The sequence below is a fragment of the Oryctolagus cuniculus genome, chromosome 13, assembly GCF_051225735.1.
Source record: "Oryctolagus cuniculus isolate XC-2025 breed Fujian yellow rabbit chromosome 13, ASM5122573v1, whole genome shotgun sequence".
Lineage (NCBI taxonomy): Eukaryota > Metazoa > Chordata > Mammalia > Lagomorpha > Leporidae > Oryctolagus > Oryctolagus cuniculus.
Genome location: NC_142879.1, coordinates 44,197,086 through 44,212,050, shown reverse-complemented (window position 1 = coordinate 44,212,050; position 14,965 = coordinate 44,197,086). Strand labels below are relative to the sequence as shown.

Here is a 14,965-nt window from a genome sequence, read left to right as displayed (position 1 = left end):
AATCATCGGAGATGGGCTGGCATTGTGGCATAGTGGGTAAAGCCTCTTGTTTGCAATGCCAGCATCCCATATGGGTGCCACTTTGAGTCCCAGCTCCTCAACTTCTCATCCAGCTCCCTGCTAATGTGCCTGGAAAAGCAGTAGGGGATGACCAAAGTGCTTGAACCCCTGCACCAACGTGGGAGACCTGGAAGAAACTCCTGGCTCCTGGCTTCAGCCTGGTACAGCCCTTGCCACTGCAGCCATTTGGGGAGTGAACCAGTAGATGAAAGATCTCTCCCCCACCCCTTTCTCTCTGTAACTCTGCCTGTGAAATAAATAAACAAATCTTTTTAAAAAAAATGATCAGAGAGATACAGAGGTGTCCTTAAATAGTTTGATAGGAGGAGAGATTGAATGTGGTTCTTAATGACAACCAAAAGTCTATCCAGATTTTGCAAAATCTAACATTCAATGTAACCCTTTATCCATGCACTGTCTCCAAGAAAATTTACTAAAAAAGCCATTCATGAAAACACAACTTGCTGAAAAAATTGATAAATTATGAAGATTGTTTTGTCTTTAAACCTCTAAAAGTACACAGACTGCTTTGTTTGTGTTCTCACATGCATTTTACTGGTTGAATTAGTGCTCCAACATGAAGACAATCACTTGATCATTTTGCTTTTTTTGCAGATCGTCAAAAACATGCAGCCATACATATGTTGTTCCTTCATAGCAATAATCTCACCTGCTTAACACACTTAAGACCAAATTTAGAAACAACTACGCTTATCTAAATGAGCAAGATTTTATCTGGCAGACATTATTAAAATCTTCATGAAATACTAAGAGGGGTACTCTAGTGAATGAAAAGTCACAATTATCAATTGTTCATGGAGTACAAGAATTTAGAGTTCGCTACACATTGTGTACATTTTTGAGTTTTCACAGTACTCCCCAAATGTGTATAATACACAAATGTGTATAAAGAATTTAAAAGGACATCATTCCTTTTAACTTTGACAGTAGAGTTTTATTTTATTCATTTATACTCATCAATGCATGTTTCTCTATTTATGCAATTTAAAAATAAAGAACAGGAGCAAAGTAGACAATGGAGGGGTTAAGTTCTGATTTCTATTCCTGGTGAGTTTGAAAAGACAAAAAGGTTTGTGTGATTAATGTGAAATACTTTTTACTTATAAATATGTCTTTATTTATTTAAAATATTATAACATTTGTATTTTTAAAAATCTTGCTTATGAAATACACTCATCCATTAAATAAGTATTACCTATACCTTTTATGCACCCCAAGATGTTAAAACATAATCCAAACAAATTCATCAAAGTTGAAATAGACAAGGTCAGCAAAAAAAGGAAACAAAAATCAGTTGCATTTCTCAAAAGAAATAATGAACAACTCAAAATAGAAAACACTTCCATTTACAATAGAACCAAAAAGAATAAAGTATTTAGTAATACCATTAACCAAGGAGGTAAAAACTTGTACACTGAAAATAAAAAAACACTGCTGAAAGAAATTAAAGATATAAATAAATGGCGGCTGGCGCTGTGGCTCACTAGGCTAATCCTCTGCCTGTGGTGCCAGCACCCCGGGGTTCTAGTCCCGGCTGGGGCGCCGGATTCTGTCCCGGTTGCCCCTCTTCCAGGCCAGCTCTCTGCTGTGGCTAGGGAGGGCAGTGGAGGATGGCCCAGGTCCTTGGGTCCTGCACCCTCATGGGAGACCAGAAGAAGCACCTGGCTCCTGGCTTTGGATCAGCCCGGTGCACCGGCCGCAGGGCGCCAGCCACAGTGGCCACTGTGGGGGGTGAACCGATGGCAAAGGGAGACCTTTCTCTCTCTCTTACTGTCCACTTTGCCTGTCAAAAATAAATAAATAAATAAATAAATAAATGGCAGGGTATCCTAGTGCACAGATTGTAAAGTGGTATTGTTAAGATATATCAATGCTATCAAAAGTGATCTACAGGCAAAATGCAATTTCTATCAAAAATGCCAATGACTTTTTTTGTGGAAATAGAAAAACCCAACCTAAAATTCATATGAAATATCAAGAACTTTGAATAACCACAAAAATCTTGAAAAATAGGAGATTCACAATTTCTCATTTCAAAATTTTCTGCAAAATAACAGTAATCAAATGAGTGTGGTACTGGCCTAAATATAAACCAAGAGAGTGGAACAGAGAGTCTGAAAACAGTCTTTTACATGTATTCAGTTGATTTCTGACACAATCCCAAGATCATTCAATAAGGAAAGACAGTCCTTTCAACAAGCAATGGGCGCGAGGGGGCTATTCACATATAAAAGAACGATGCTGGGCCTTTCCCTGATACCATATATAAAAATTAACTTCAAAAGGTGCAAACAACCCAAATGCCCATCAATGGCTGAACACATAAACATTAGTATACACAACAGTGGAATATTATCCAGTCTTTAAAAGGGTGTGAAATTCCGACACATGCTGTAACACCGATGGATCTTGAGAACATTATGCCAGGAAAAATAAACCAAACATAAAATGACAGACATTTTATAATTCCATTTATATACAGTAACTATAGTAGCTAAATTTATAGAGACAGAAAATGAACTGTTGGCTTTCAGAGGCTACAGGAGAGAGAATTAGAAGTTAGTGTTGAATGGGTACAGAGCTAGAGTGTGAGAAGACGACAAAGTTCTGGAAATGGGGAGTGGTGATGGTTGCCCAACAAAGTAAATGTCGTTAATGTCACTGCACTGTGCACCTGAAAATGAGTAAAATGGTAAAGTTTATGTCATGTATATTTTGCCACAAGAAACACCCACCTACTCCAATATTTGAAAAACTTAGCTTCGACTCACTGTTTAACTTCTGAGCTGAGTGTAATAACCACCAGTATTTAGGCTGGATCTGCGAGTCTATGGGCTGGTGCGAGGATATCATTTGCTGCATGATGAGGATTCTTTGTCATTATTTTGCACTGAAAAACGTGAAGTTATGTTTAGATCCCAAAGTCCCAGAGCATAAACTCAGCTCTCACTCTTCACTAATCACCACCACATAGCCCACTTCAGGAGGATCGGATCCCCTTTTAGCAAATAGTCTACAGTGTTGTCTGTTTTGAACTTCTTTTGCTTATGTGAAATAAGCAAGATGGAGGGAAGTCTAGTGTCTCCTCTCTCAGAGACCTACCAGCTCTAATGAGACCGAGGCTGCCTATCCACAGAGACGAGGTTTCAGTAGCTGTCAGACCTCAGAAGGGCCCTGGAGGAGTTCCCATTCTACAGAATTCTGTAGAGCAAAAATTTGCTCTGAAGTGTTTGCTTCAACATGCTGTATCAACTCTTTTCAACAATCTACCAAGAGTTTAATTCAATAAAAGTTTGTGTGTGAAAATTCTATGGTTTTTGTTTAAATTTTTACATTTCTTTTCTGGAATTCATTTTATTTAAAAAAAAATATTTATTTATTTAAAAGGCAGAGTTACTGAGGGAGAGAGAGAGAAAAAATAAGACTCAAGCTGATAAATGGCTGCCACAGCCAGGGTTGGGCCAGGCTGAAGCCAGGAACTTTATCCAGGTCTCCCACATGGGTGGCAGGGGTAAAGTACTTGTGCCACCCTCGATTGCCTTCCCAGGAGCATTAGCAGGGAGCTGGACTGGAAGTGGAATATCTGGGAAAACGTGGGATGCCAGCATTGTAGGTTGCGGCTTAATCTACAGTGCTATGCCAGCCCCTGAAATTCATTTTCTTGGTTGTCCCTTTGACAGCAATGAAAATAGGGATGCCAAAGAGCGTTCTATTTTATAATTGTATTTGATTAGTAAATTGTAGGATCTTCAATACAGATTACTATGCTGACCCAGCAATATCCAGAAATTGGGAGATTTGTTCTCATAGACACTGGTGCTGTTTTAAATTTAGCTTTTTTTCAGTTGGTAGCAGTGCTCAACAAAACATAGCCATTTTAATCTTCCTTAACAAGCAGGAAAGCAAGGACCAAAGCTATTGGTGTATGCAGGGTAGCCAAACTAAAGTTTTCTCTGAAGAATCTTTTTCTAACTTGTGGGCCCAAAACTTCCCAAAAGTCTCTTTCCAAGACAATTCACAAAGCGGCTTACAGCAGGAGATAAACAAGAATTCATCTTTTGAGAACTCTGAGTCATAAGATAAAAATCACATCATTGTCACTCATAATTAGCAGAGACAAACTGCTATCTGCATTTAACTTGTAGTTAACAATGCATTACTCTATTTTTGCCTTGGGAGAGGGAGTCAGACAAATTCTTGTGTGTGTCTGTGTGTGTGTGAGAGACAGGCAGAGTTAGACAGTGAGAGAGAGACAGAGAGAAAGGTCTTCCTTCTGTTGGTTCACCCCCCAAATGGCTGCCACGGCCAGCGCACTGTGCTGATCCAAAGCCAGGAGCCAGGTGCTTCTTCCTGATCTCCCATGCTGGTGCAGGGCCCAAGGACCTGGGCCATTCTCCACTGCACTCCCAGGCCACAGCAGAGAGCTGGACTGGAAGAGGAGCAACTGGGACAGAATCCAGCGCCCCAACCGGGACTAGAACCCGGAGTGCCAGCGCCGCAGGCAAAGGATTAGCCAAGTGAGCCACGGCGCCAGCCGACAAATTCTTAATTGTACAGCTCAGCAAAGGCACCTATCAGCCAGATTTAGCATTTTTTTAAGAAATGATTACTTTGGAAGGGGTGTATATATGTGTACCTGTGCATGGCTTGAGAGAGAAGATACAAGAAAAGAGACACATGACACAGAAAAATGCAAATACTTCTAGTAATCATTTTTTTAAAATTAGAGTTCAAAGTTCATCAAACTATTCATCATTTTCTCAGTAGACATTTTCTAAGTATACGGTGTGACTGACTTTTACAGAAAGAGAATGGAAGTCTTTCAAGTTGGTGGGAAGAGTGATTCATGCTTCTTCCTTTTGTGAAGAAATAATTGTGGATTTTAAATTATACTAAATTTTACTGCTGAAATGGATTTTAAATGCTGATCATTTCTTTCTGTGCAAAAGAGTATTAAAATGTCAATTGTACTCAGACTTGTGATACAGCAAGTAATGCAAAATATTTGTTAAAAACAAAGATGTATTCAAAAGCTCCTTCATATGTCTTTTTCAAACAAAATAACCCTTTCCTGTGGATGGATAGTGTTTGAAGGGATTGAGTCGAGGTGCTGACCTTTGAAGAAAGGATGACTTACTAGTTATCAGGATGGAGAAAGGACTCACATTTACCAAATCCAACGTAGTGATGGAACACTATTGACTGAATTGCACTAGACGTCTCTGGATTTCTCTAAGAAACAATCAAATTCAGTGAATTCAATAAGAAAGAATTATAGCCGGCGCCGTGGCTCAATAGGCTAATCCTCCACCTTGCGGCGCCGGCACACCGGGTTCTAGTCCCGGTTGGGGCGCCGGATTCTGTCCCGGTTGCCCCTCTTCCAGGCCAGCTCTCTGCTATGGCCAGGGAGTGCAGTGGAGGATGGCCCAGGTGCTTGGGCCCTGCACCCCATGGGAGACCAGGAAAAGCACCTGGATCCTGGCTCCTGCCATCGGATCAGCGCGGTGCGCCGGCTGCAGCGGCGGCCATTGGAGGGTGAACCAACGGCAAAAGGAAGACCTTTCTCTCTCTGTCTCTCTCTCTCACTGTCCACTCTGCCTGTAAAAAAAAAAAAAAAAAAAAAAATAAGAAAGAATGACAGGGTGGGGGAAACAAGATCAATATCCTAAAAAGTTCAGGATTCCAGTTGAGTTTAATTTTACAGTCATGTGATTAAGAATAGGAGAAAAGCTTGGCTGAAAAGGTGGCTGTTCTTTTGGTCAATTCATATGCTTTTCACTCAATTCATTGCCTTGAAGCTCTTCTACTTACTGTACTGCAAAATGTGTAGAGAAACCAATGGACGCTTCCTCTGGACAACGGATGATCCTATTTACCGACTAGGTTTGACACTCAGACCCTATTTTTGCATTTTTGTTTCAAAGGCAGAGGAACATAAGTCCAAATTCAAAAGACTCTCTATTCTGCCTTTCATACAAAGATGATTACCTGGAAACTGGAACATGCTCTAGGTAAAAATCTGGCTACCAATTTAAAAGAGTATCCAGAAAAGCTAAGGGAAGAAAGTGACAGATCTAGAAAACTATGTGGTAACAGGGAGGTTGATAGAGGAAGAGGGTCAGAAATTGGGGATATCTCTCCATGTCCTCGCCCTCAGGGGAATAGTTCCACGACCCCTGGTAGATGTGAAACTCTATGGATGCTCAAGCCCCTTATATAAGTAGTGTTTGCCTCTAATCTACTCAATTTTCTCATATATTTTAAAAATCATCCCTAGAGGAATTGTGGCACCTGGTACAATGCAAATGCTGTTATCATTGTTGTACTGCATTACTGCTTAGGAAATAATGACAAGGAAAATTCTGCACATATTCAGTACAGAGACAATTATTTTTCTGAATACTTTTAACTTGTAGTTTGTTGAATTTATGGATGTAGAACCCTTGACTATGGAGAGTTGACTGTATTCTTATGTAAATTGGAGTGGCCAACTGAATTTTGCTTTGATGTGTTTAAGCTCTTTTACCCTACCTTTCATATAAGAAAACATACACAACATATTTAGATATTAACCTAGTAATTACAGGGATTTCTGATTGTATTAGACACTGTTCCTGTTAGGTGCCACTTCAAACGCTGTATCCTGGCCCTACTGATTACTTTATAAAAGATAAGCAGAAGAGTAAAGGATGGAGAATATGTTCTGTTCAAACAGTAAGCAGGAAAGCAGATGTGACTGTGTGAACCTCAGACAATTGAGACTTCAAGACAAGAAGTTTTTACCAGAAACAAAAGACAGGACCATCCTGCTGAGAACTGGATGCTTGTGTCTCCCCACAATTACATGTTGGACTTCCAGTTCCCAACGTGCAGGTATTTGGAAATGAGGTGTTCGGGGGTAATTGGGCTATGAGGGCCAAGTCCTCATGGTGGGATTAGTGCCTTTATGAGAAGAGACATGAGGGTTCTCCCTTCTTCCCTATCATTATCATCATCATCATATGAGGACATAACAAGAAGATATCTGTCCATAAATCAAGAAGAGCCTTCCCCAGGAACCAAATCAGCCAGCACTTGGATCTTGGCTTTCCCAGCCTCCAGAATCACTAGAAATTTCTTTTGTTCCAGCTGCCCCCACTACATGGTATTTTTTATTATAAATTAACCCAAAGTGACTATCACAACCTCTAATATGTATGCATCAAATAATAGCTTTAATGGCCTGAAGCAAAGTGGACACAGCTAAAGAAGTAGGCAAAATCCCAATGTATGTGGATATTTTAAAATCAAACAAGTGGAGAAATAAATCAGTATATCTGAAGATATGAACAACATTGTCAATCAGCCTGACAGAAATGACATCCACAAAACCTTATACCCAACTTGTTGTACTTTTCAGATGCACTTGGGAACATTTACCAAGATAGACCATATCTCTTTAAAACACTGGGTCTTAAAATAAGACCCCAAAAATTTCAAAGGACTCAAATAAAAGAATATATGTTCAAAAAAGGAATTAAGCTAAATACCAAGTATTTAAAAAGGTTCCAAATATTGATTAGACAACATACTTCTATATAACCAATATGTCAAAAACAAAATAATTACATGAGAATGCAATGGTATTTTAAAATCAATAGAATTATAATTTCAACATATTAAAATACATGGGAATCTGATAATAGTGCATTTCCCAGCCGATTTATAGGCATAAATGCTAATATTAGAAAACAAGAGTAATTTAAAATCAACGATAAAGGTAGACAATTGGCCTCCCAGTTAAGACACCTGTGTACCATAGCAAAGTACCTGGGTTTGCTACTTAGCTCCGGCTCCTGTTGAAAGCTTCTTGCTAATGCAGGTGTTGGCGGGTATTGATGGTGGCTCAAGTAACTGAGCTCCTGCTGCTCACATGGCAGATAGGGACTGAGTTTGGGGCTCCCAGATTTAGCACTAGTCTGGCCCTGGCTGTCAAGAGCATTTGGGAAGTGAACCAGCAGGTGAAAGCATGTGTTCTCTCTCTCTATGCCTCTCATATTTTAAAAATGTCACTATACCTCAAAAAGAAGGAACATAAACAGAAAATTAAGAACCTAGTGAAAAGAAAAAAAATAGACATAACAAATAATAAATCACAAAGCACTGATATTTAGTCGTTGCTGGTTTTTTCAGTTGTCAAATTTGTGGTTCCTATTCCTATAAATTTAGGCACTGTCCAATCACCGATCATTCTTAGGGACAGTGCCCCAGTGAATACAATAAAGTTTCCAGTGTGCTTGAAGCTATGACTACCACCTGGTCATTTAGGGCTCCTTATACCAATAGATCAACTAACAACAACAAAAAAGTTACTACAGTGGTAGCAATAATTGCTATAGATTAGCAGTGAGGAGTTAGGGTTTCTGCTGCCCCATAAGACAAGAAGAAATGTGTCTAGAGACTGGGGCATTGCTTGGAGCATCTCTTGGTGCCTCCATGCAGGGAGGCAATGGAGAACAGCCGATTAGAAGAAATATGGCCTGATTAGGACACAGCTGCGGACTTCTCAGCAAAGCCCTTTGTTCCCTCGGCCAGGAAAGAAGACTAGGTCAGCAAAAGTGCTGCCTGGAGGTGAAAAGAATCAAGACTAGGTGTGGGAGGCCAGTTATGATGCCTGTCAATGACAACCTCAACACCAGCAGGGTTTGGTGCTTGTCTTACTGCTTCATGTGAAGTCTCTGTGCAGCTTTAGGCAGTCTAACACCATGAAAGGGACTCTGAGATAGGTGGAACCTAAAAGTAGAGGAGGCAGGAGCCTATCTGAGTGGTGAAAGGGGCCAGCTGTTAATGGACAGTATCATAGTCTCTCAGCCCCATCCCTCACCCCCGTCCCTGCTGCAGAGACCAGTCCCGGGAAGGCGTTGACTAGTTTTACAAAGAGCCCTGCTTCGGGCCCATGCTCAATGCCTCACTTCTTGTGTCCTGGGCTTCTCTAATGTGATGTCATGGGACCCCCATGGGAACACCACTGTCAAGCACGAGTTGTGAATGTGAGGGATAATGTTTATAGAACTAGCTAGGAACAGTAGGGCCTGGAGTCCAAAGAGGAAGCCCCTCTCATTTTCCAGATAAACAGGTCTGGGGCTTATTTCCTAGGTCTCCTCAGAAGGTCACATGTGAGGGAGCCCCACAGTGTTGGTGCACTGAACACAAATGTATTGTTGTACGGACATTGCTTCATTCTCCATATTCCTCCGGCTGCCTTTCACGTGGTTCCCTCCTTGGATCAGCTCCCACATGAACTGCTTCCACCCTCTCTTTTGTTTTTGCCTCTGCTTTGGGGGAAACCCAGGCTAGGACACTGATCTTTATAACAGAATTGATTTCTCCTGGCCACCCAGAGCTGCACTCATTCTTAACTTCCCTTAGAAACTGCTCAGCACTACTGGGAGTTCGTGTGCCTGGAACAAGGCAGTCCCGCTTTGGAGAATTAGGGCTGGCAGCTTTCCCTAGAGAAGACCTTCTTCTTTGTTGACCCATTGCTAATGGCCTCACTGCTGCCCTAATTCCTTTTTTTTTTTTTTTTAGGAATTTTAAGAAACATACCCAATTTCTCTCAAACACATAAACCAAGCAAACACCTAGTTCATTGTTGCACATTAATCCAGCTCAGAAGGTAAATATGCAGTAGTTGGTAAAGAATCAGTACATGACTGCATTTCTCTTTGCCCTCTAGTTGCAGAAATTTGTTTTCTTTGCTGTTTCATGGAATCTTGCAAACTTATTTTCTTCTCCTTAAATGACAGACTATTTTCTTTGGCATAGCCCCAGAGGACAGCAAGAGTTAAACTTGCTGCTCTGTGAAAGAGCTATGTTTGTTTAGAAGTTACTTAGAAGGCCGTGAGAGCAGGCGACCTGGATTGTAGGGAGCAGCCCCAGGAAACTGGGGGTATTTTCTTTCCTGTCTTTTTGCCAGGATCCTGGGTTTTCCCTGGCCAATAGCAATTTGCAAGAAAGTCAAGAATCTCATAGGACACCAGCCACACTGCTTTCTTAGAAGCGACTGCTTAGCCTTACTTAACAAGATGAGGAACATGGGAAATGACAAGTGTAGTGTAAGGTTCCACATGACAAATGGTGCTTGATAATCTTCCCAGATCAATTTTAGGAGAGGAGACCACATAGCAATGAAAAGGTATTCTCTGATCATATATGTCCTTTATGCTTGAGGAGGGGTACAGTCTGTGTTAAAAACAGGATAAACCTCAAAAGAATACAGTGATTGCCCCCAACTGACCCATAAAGAGAAAAGAATTTAAAAGAGAAAGCTGCAAACCAGGAGGCTCAAGAGTAAATTTTGAGGAATGATCTGTCAACATTTTAAACACAGGTAGCTCCTCAGTGGTGGGGGACAATGAGTTCATGCAACCATAAAGGGTTACAAACCCAGGTTTCTCTAATTGGAAGGATCTCAGGATTCTGTAACATCAACCTTAGGTTCGAAGATGGGCTCAGATAAGAGGGCAACGTTTATTTCACTTTTAGCTTTGTTAACAAACTTCGGGAATTCCCTGAGCATCCCAGGTAATATGTAAGAAAATTTCTAGATATGGAAGTGTATTTGGTGTTAATCCCATCCACTTGAGTTTCCTAAGAATTAAGAAAAACCACCAGAAACTCAGAAGCACATATGCTAGGGTATCAAATGGCAGTGTTTACTTTGAGAGTCTCCTTTTTGAAATCTGCATCATAAATCTGTTATTCTCGTTGTATCAGCGCAAGCTCCTGCCTTGCCTGTTTTTCCCCTCATGAAATATTTCACTTACTTTCAGGACAATAGCTGGATTCTGCGTGGTGCTGGCTAACCCCATGGACCTGCTCCACACATTACCTTCAAGACTGTTTATTTTACTTTCTCTTCTCCAGGACAGAGGTAATAACATAATTTAGTTCTATTCTTATTTCTTTTCAGTCTTAGGTATTTATTTTGTTATTTCATTTTTATTTCCTTTACTCCTTTCTATAAGAAGGTATAATCATCATGACTTTTACCTTCAGACATTTAACTTGTTAACAAGTCCAAAAGAGGGAGACCTTAAAAAAATGACTGGTTTATCTTACAGAAATGAAAATTAATGAGGTATAAAACATGAGATTTGGGGCTGGCACTATGGTATAGCAAGTAGAGCCACTGCCTGTGGCACCAGCATCCCATATGGGCACTGATTTAAGACCTGGTTACTGCACTTATAGTTCAGCTTCCTGCTAATGTGCCTGGGAAAGAAGAGGAAGATAGCCCAAGGACTTGCATCCCTGCACCAATGTGGGAGATCCGGAAGAAGCTCCTGACTCCTGGCTCCAGCCATTGTGACCATCTGGAGACTGAACCACCAGATGAAAGACCTCTCTTTCTGTTTCTCCCTCACCCTCTCTCTCTATCTCTGCCTTTCAAATAAATAAACCTTTAAAAAAAAAACCATGAATTTTCCCAGGTTCAATCCCTTTGTAAGATTATAGAGAACAAAAAGTGATGGCTGAATTATTAGTGTCAGCAAGGACCTCTTTAGAAAATGTTGTTTTTACATATTTTTATTTATTTGAAAGACTGAGAGACATAGACACACACATACACACACACAGATGTCATATTCACTGCTTCACTCTCCAAATGCTCTCAACAACCTAGATTGGGCAGGGCCAAAATTGTTAGCCCAAACACCTACCCCTATGTTGCATGTTTAGAGATCAAATACTTTACTTATCTTCTTGTTCTCATTTCTCCAGCATGATAGTCCTTTGACAGTTAAAACTTAAAGACAAAATTATTTTTAAAATAGGGTAGCTTAATCAAGTCCAACAGTTATTTAATTCAACCAGTGGAACTATATCCCATTATCTAAATAAAACAGTTGGCTGTTCAACATAACTGTGAGGTAGAGGTGCAGGCAACACATAGATACAAAGCTAGAACAGAAGGAGCTGATGAGCACTTTTGAAAATTACAAAGATTAAAGTTTTTCCACTTAAATCCACTAAAAATGCTTTTTTTCATCTCATTATAGTCCATCTGCCCACAATTTACTTTCTTGAATATTTCCTTTGTCCCTTATATTTTATGTATATTCTTTCTTCTCTTCTCCATATTTATTTTTGCACTGTATTGCCTTTTCTGTTTTACATTTTCAGTATTTAGAAGAACAAAAGAGAAACACCGCAGCTTACCATTTCCACTAAGGATAAGTATAAGAACATCCCAGCAGTGACTGTTAAGATCCAGTCCTGGACACACGGGTCAGCAGACACCGAGAGGCCGATGTAGAGTCCCAGGAAGGCAGTTAGGGCGCTGACGAAATTCATCAGGATGGCAGTCTTCACGGGAAGTCCAGAGCTTAAGAGTACTGCAAAGTCTCCTGAAGGTTAAGGCCAAAAGAAACTATAATTGCAATTTAACTGATGACACTTTTAGTCTCGGGCAGTTTCAAATTTTTGCAGCTACATCCAGTGTTATAAGTCAAGTTGGGTGATCAGATAATAATGTGCGTTTACTTATTTCTCTAGCATTCTTAGTCAACTCATTCTACTACTATTAAAAAGTTGTACTTTGAGAATTCTATTCCTTTTGCTGCCCCTAATCATGGCACATACACAGAGAGGCCTGGGACATGTTTAGTCCTGTTATCCTGTGACATTTCAACTTAGGTCAATGTAAAACAGTCATTTGCTGTCCCAGGGTTTCTAAATCTTCTGACCTGGAAACTTTCCAGGTGAAATCATGACGTTATATGGGCTTTTATTATCTGTTTACGCAGGAACTGCTGTTGGGGGAAGAGAAAACTCTTAAAGAAAGAAGAGATTTTTTAAATCATGACAAAAGTTGCTTAGAGAATTTTTTTTCCCCTTCAGACATTGGTTTCACTGCCTTTACGATTACAGGGAAATAATCTTAGTCTCTCATTACCTTTACTCTAAAAGAAAAATAGCTTGTTAGTGAATCTGAAAGCATCTGTTTTAGTCTCTGGGATTGAGACGAGACTGAAATTCAATAAACAGACAGCTCTGGGACTCGGTTTCTTTGTTCCGCTGCATATCTGGCTCCATGAACAGGTCTTGAAATGTCGTTGCTGGCCTGATTCAGACTGTCCCATGGGCCTGTGGCTTTGGGTTGTGGAGCAAGTGCTACACCACAATTACAGGCGCTAACCATGGGACTCCAGGGAATGGCTCTCTGACCATGTACGTTGTAGTGAGCTCATGTAGGACTTTGGATAAACTGCTCCCAGAAGGATGGGTCAGTAACGAGTCGGTGCCAGGACTGTGAGTGATGGATGCTGGGTACAACAAGGGAAGAGTGGCCCAACAATGTAGGTCCAAAAAGGGAAAAAGAGGGAGTGACTGCTCAGTGTTCTCCTGAGGGCACATATGTACCCCGACCAGCCTCCAGCATTTCTGGTCTATATTAGAAATGGCTCTTCTATCCCATCTTGGTTCCTTGGAGGCACGATATGAATTACAGGGCTATTAAGATTATCCAGAAAAACAGTCTTATGTACATCTGCTACCAGATACCTGTCATTCCAATTTTACACATGGCTTCAAACATTTTGTGCAAATCAGGTTGATGAAACCATGGTTGGTTTGGTTTTAATTTCAATGTTATTTTATCTCATTGCCTTGTTTACTGACATAATGAGTAAAAGAGCCCTCTTAATGTTTTCCCATAGTTAATATGCAGATTTTGAAGTCCTTTCCAAAGTTTTTTAAAATGAGGTTTCTCTGAATGACTCTCTTCCATACAGAATTCTCCAGAATCCAAAAAGATGCATTCTTGGTCCTGGGAAGATCACAAAAGAGTTTAATCAAATTTGATTCCAGGGTACAGGAATTGTTTTTCAAGTCCTCTTCTTATGGTTTAAATAAATGATAAATGGAAAGTATTCATGTCTCAATCTGTGCTGGAAAAAGAATCCTAGCAAATGATAGCTAGGAATATATTCTGACTTTCTCAACCACAGGAAAGAGTGGTTTGTCTACAGCACTTACCCATTTCATGTGGAATTTCATGGCACAAGATAGCGATTGTTGTGGTCACTCCTGACTCGCAGGAAGATGAGAAGGCCGCTCCTATCACTAGGCCATCCGCGAAGTTATGCAGGCTGTCCCCAACCAGTATCATCACCGCTAGCAAGCTAATGGCTTTGCCTATGGAATAAAAAAAAAGAAAAGAAAAAAAAGTGTAGTGTGAGAAGCATTTCTGGTGCTATGTGTTTCAGGGAATCCTTCAAGTACGACCACCTTTCCCACCTACTCTTGATAGTCTCACGCTGCATCTAATTAAGTCACCCACTGTGTCTCAGCTTTCAAAATATGCGGGGACTCATGCTTGAACATATGGCCACTGTATTCCTAATTGGTCTACTACAAGGGGTCTCCAGAAAGCTTGTGGAAATGCGTAGTATGAAGAGCTACCATGCAGAGTTTCCAAAAAACTTTTGTACCAACACAAACTTACCTTTTAATTCCATTTCCATAAACTTTTTTAAGTTCCCATATAATGAGATAAATTATATACTAGGATTCATTATTACCTTATCCACTTATGCAAAAAGAAAATACAAACTATGTTCAACTTCCCAAAATACAAATAATGTTTCCATCCATGGGATTGAAATGAATTTTAAAATACTGTTGGGGCCAGCACTGTGGCACAGCAGGTTAATCCTCTGCCTGCGGCGCCAACATCCCACATGGGTGCTGGTTCTACCCGGCTGCTGTTCTTCCAATCCAGCTCTCTGCTGTGGCCTGGGAAGGCAGTAGAAGATGACTCAAATGCTTGGACCCCTGCACCTGCATTGGAGATTAGAAAGAAGCACCTGGCTCCTGGCTTCGGATCGGTGCAGCTCTGGCC

General features: G+C 40.5%; 1 protein-coding gene across 1 annotated transcript in view; it reads right to left on the bottom strand.

The window, feature by feature from the left end:
• The window catches only part of SLC39A12 (solute carrier family 39 member 12), a 100,573-nt gene that overhangs the window by 12,675 nt on the left and 72,933 nt on the right, over nt 1-14,965 (bottom strand). Inside the window, exons 14-15 of the mRNA XM_002717411.6 lie at nt 14,101-14,259; nt 12,283-12,470 (exon numbers count right to left, since the gene is read on the bottom strand). Of these exons, the coding sequence (XP_002717457.3) occupies nt 12,283-12,470; nt 14,101-14,259 (347 nt within the window). The remainder of the gene's footprint in view (nt 1-12,282; nt 12,471-14,100; nt 14,260-14,965) is intronic.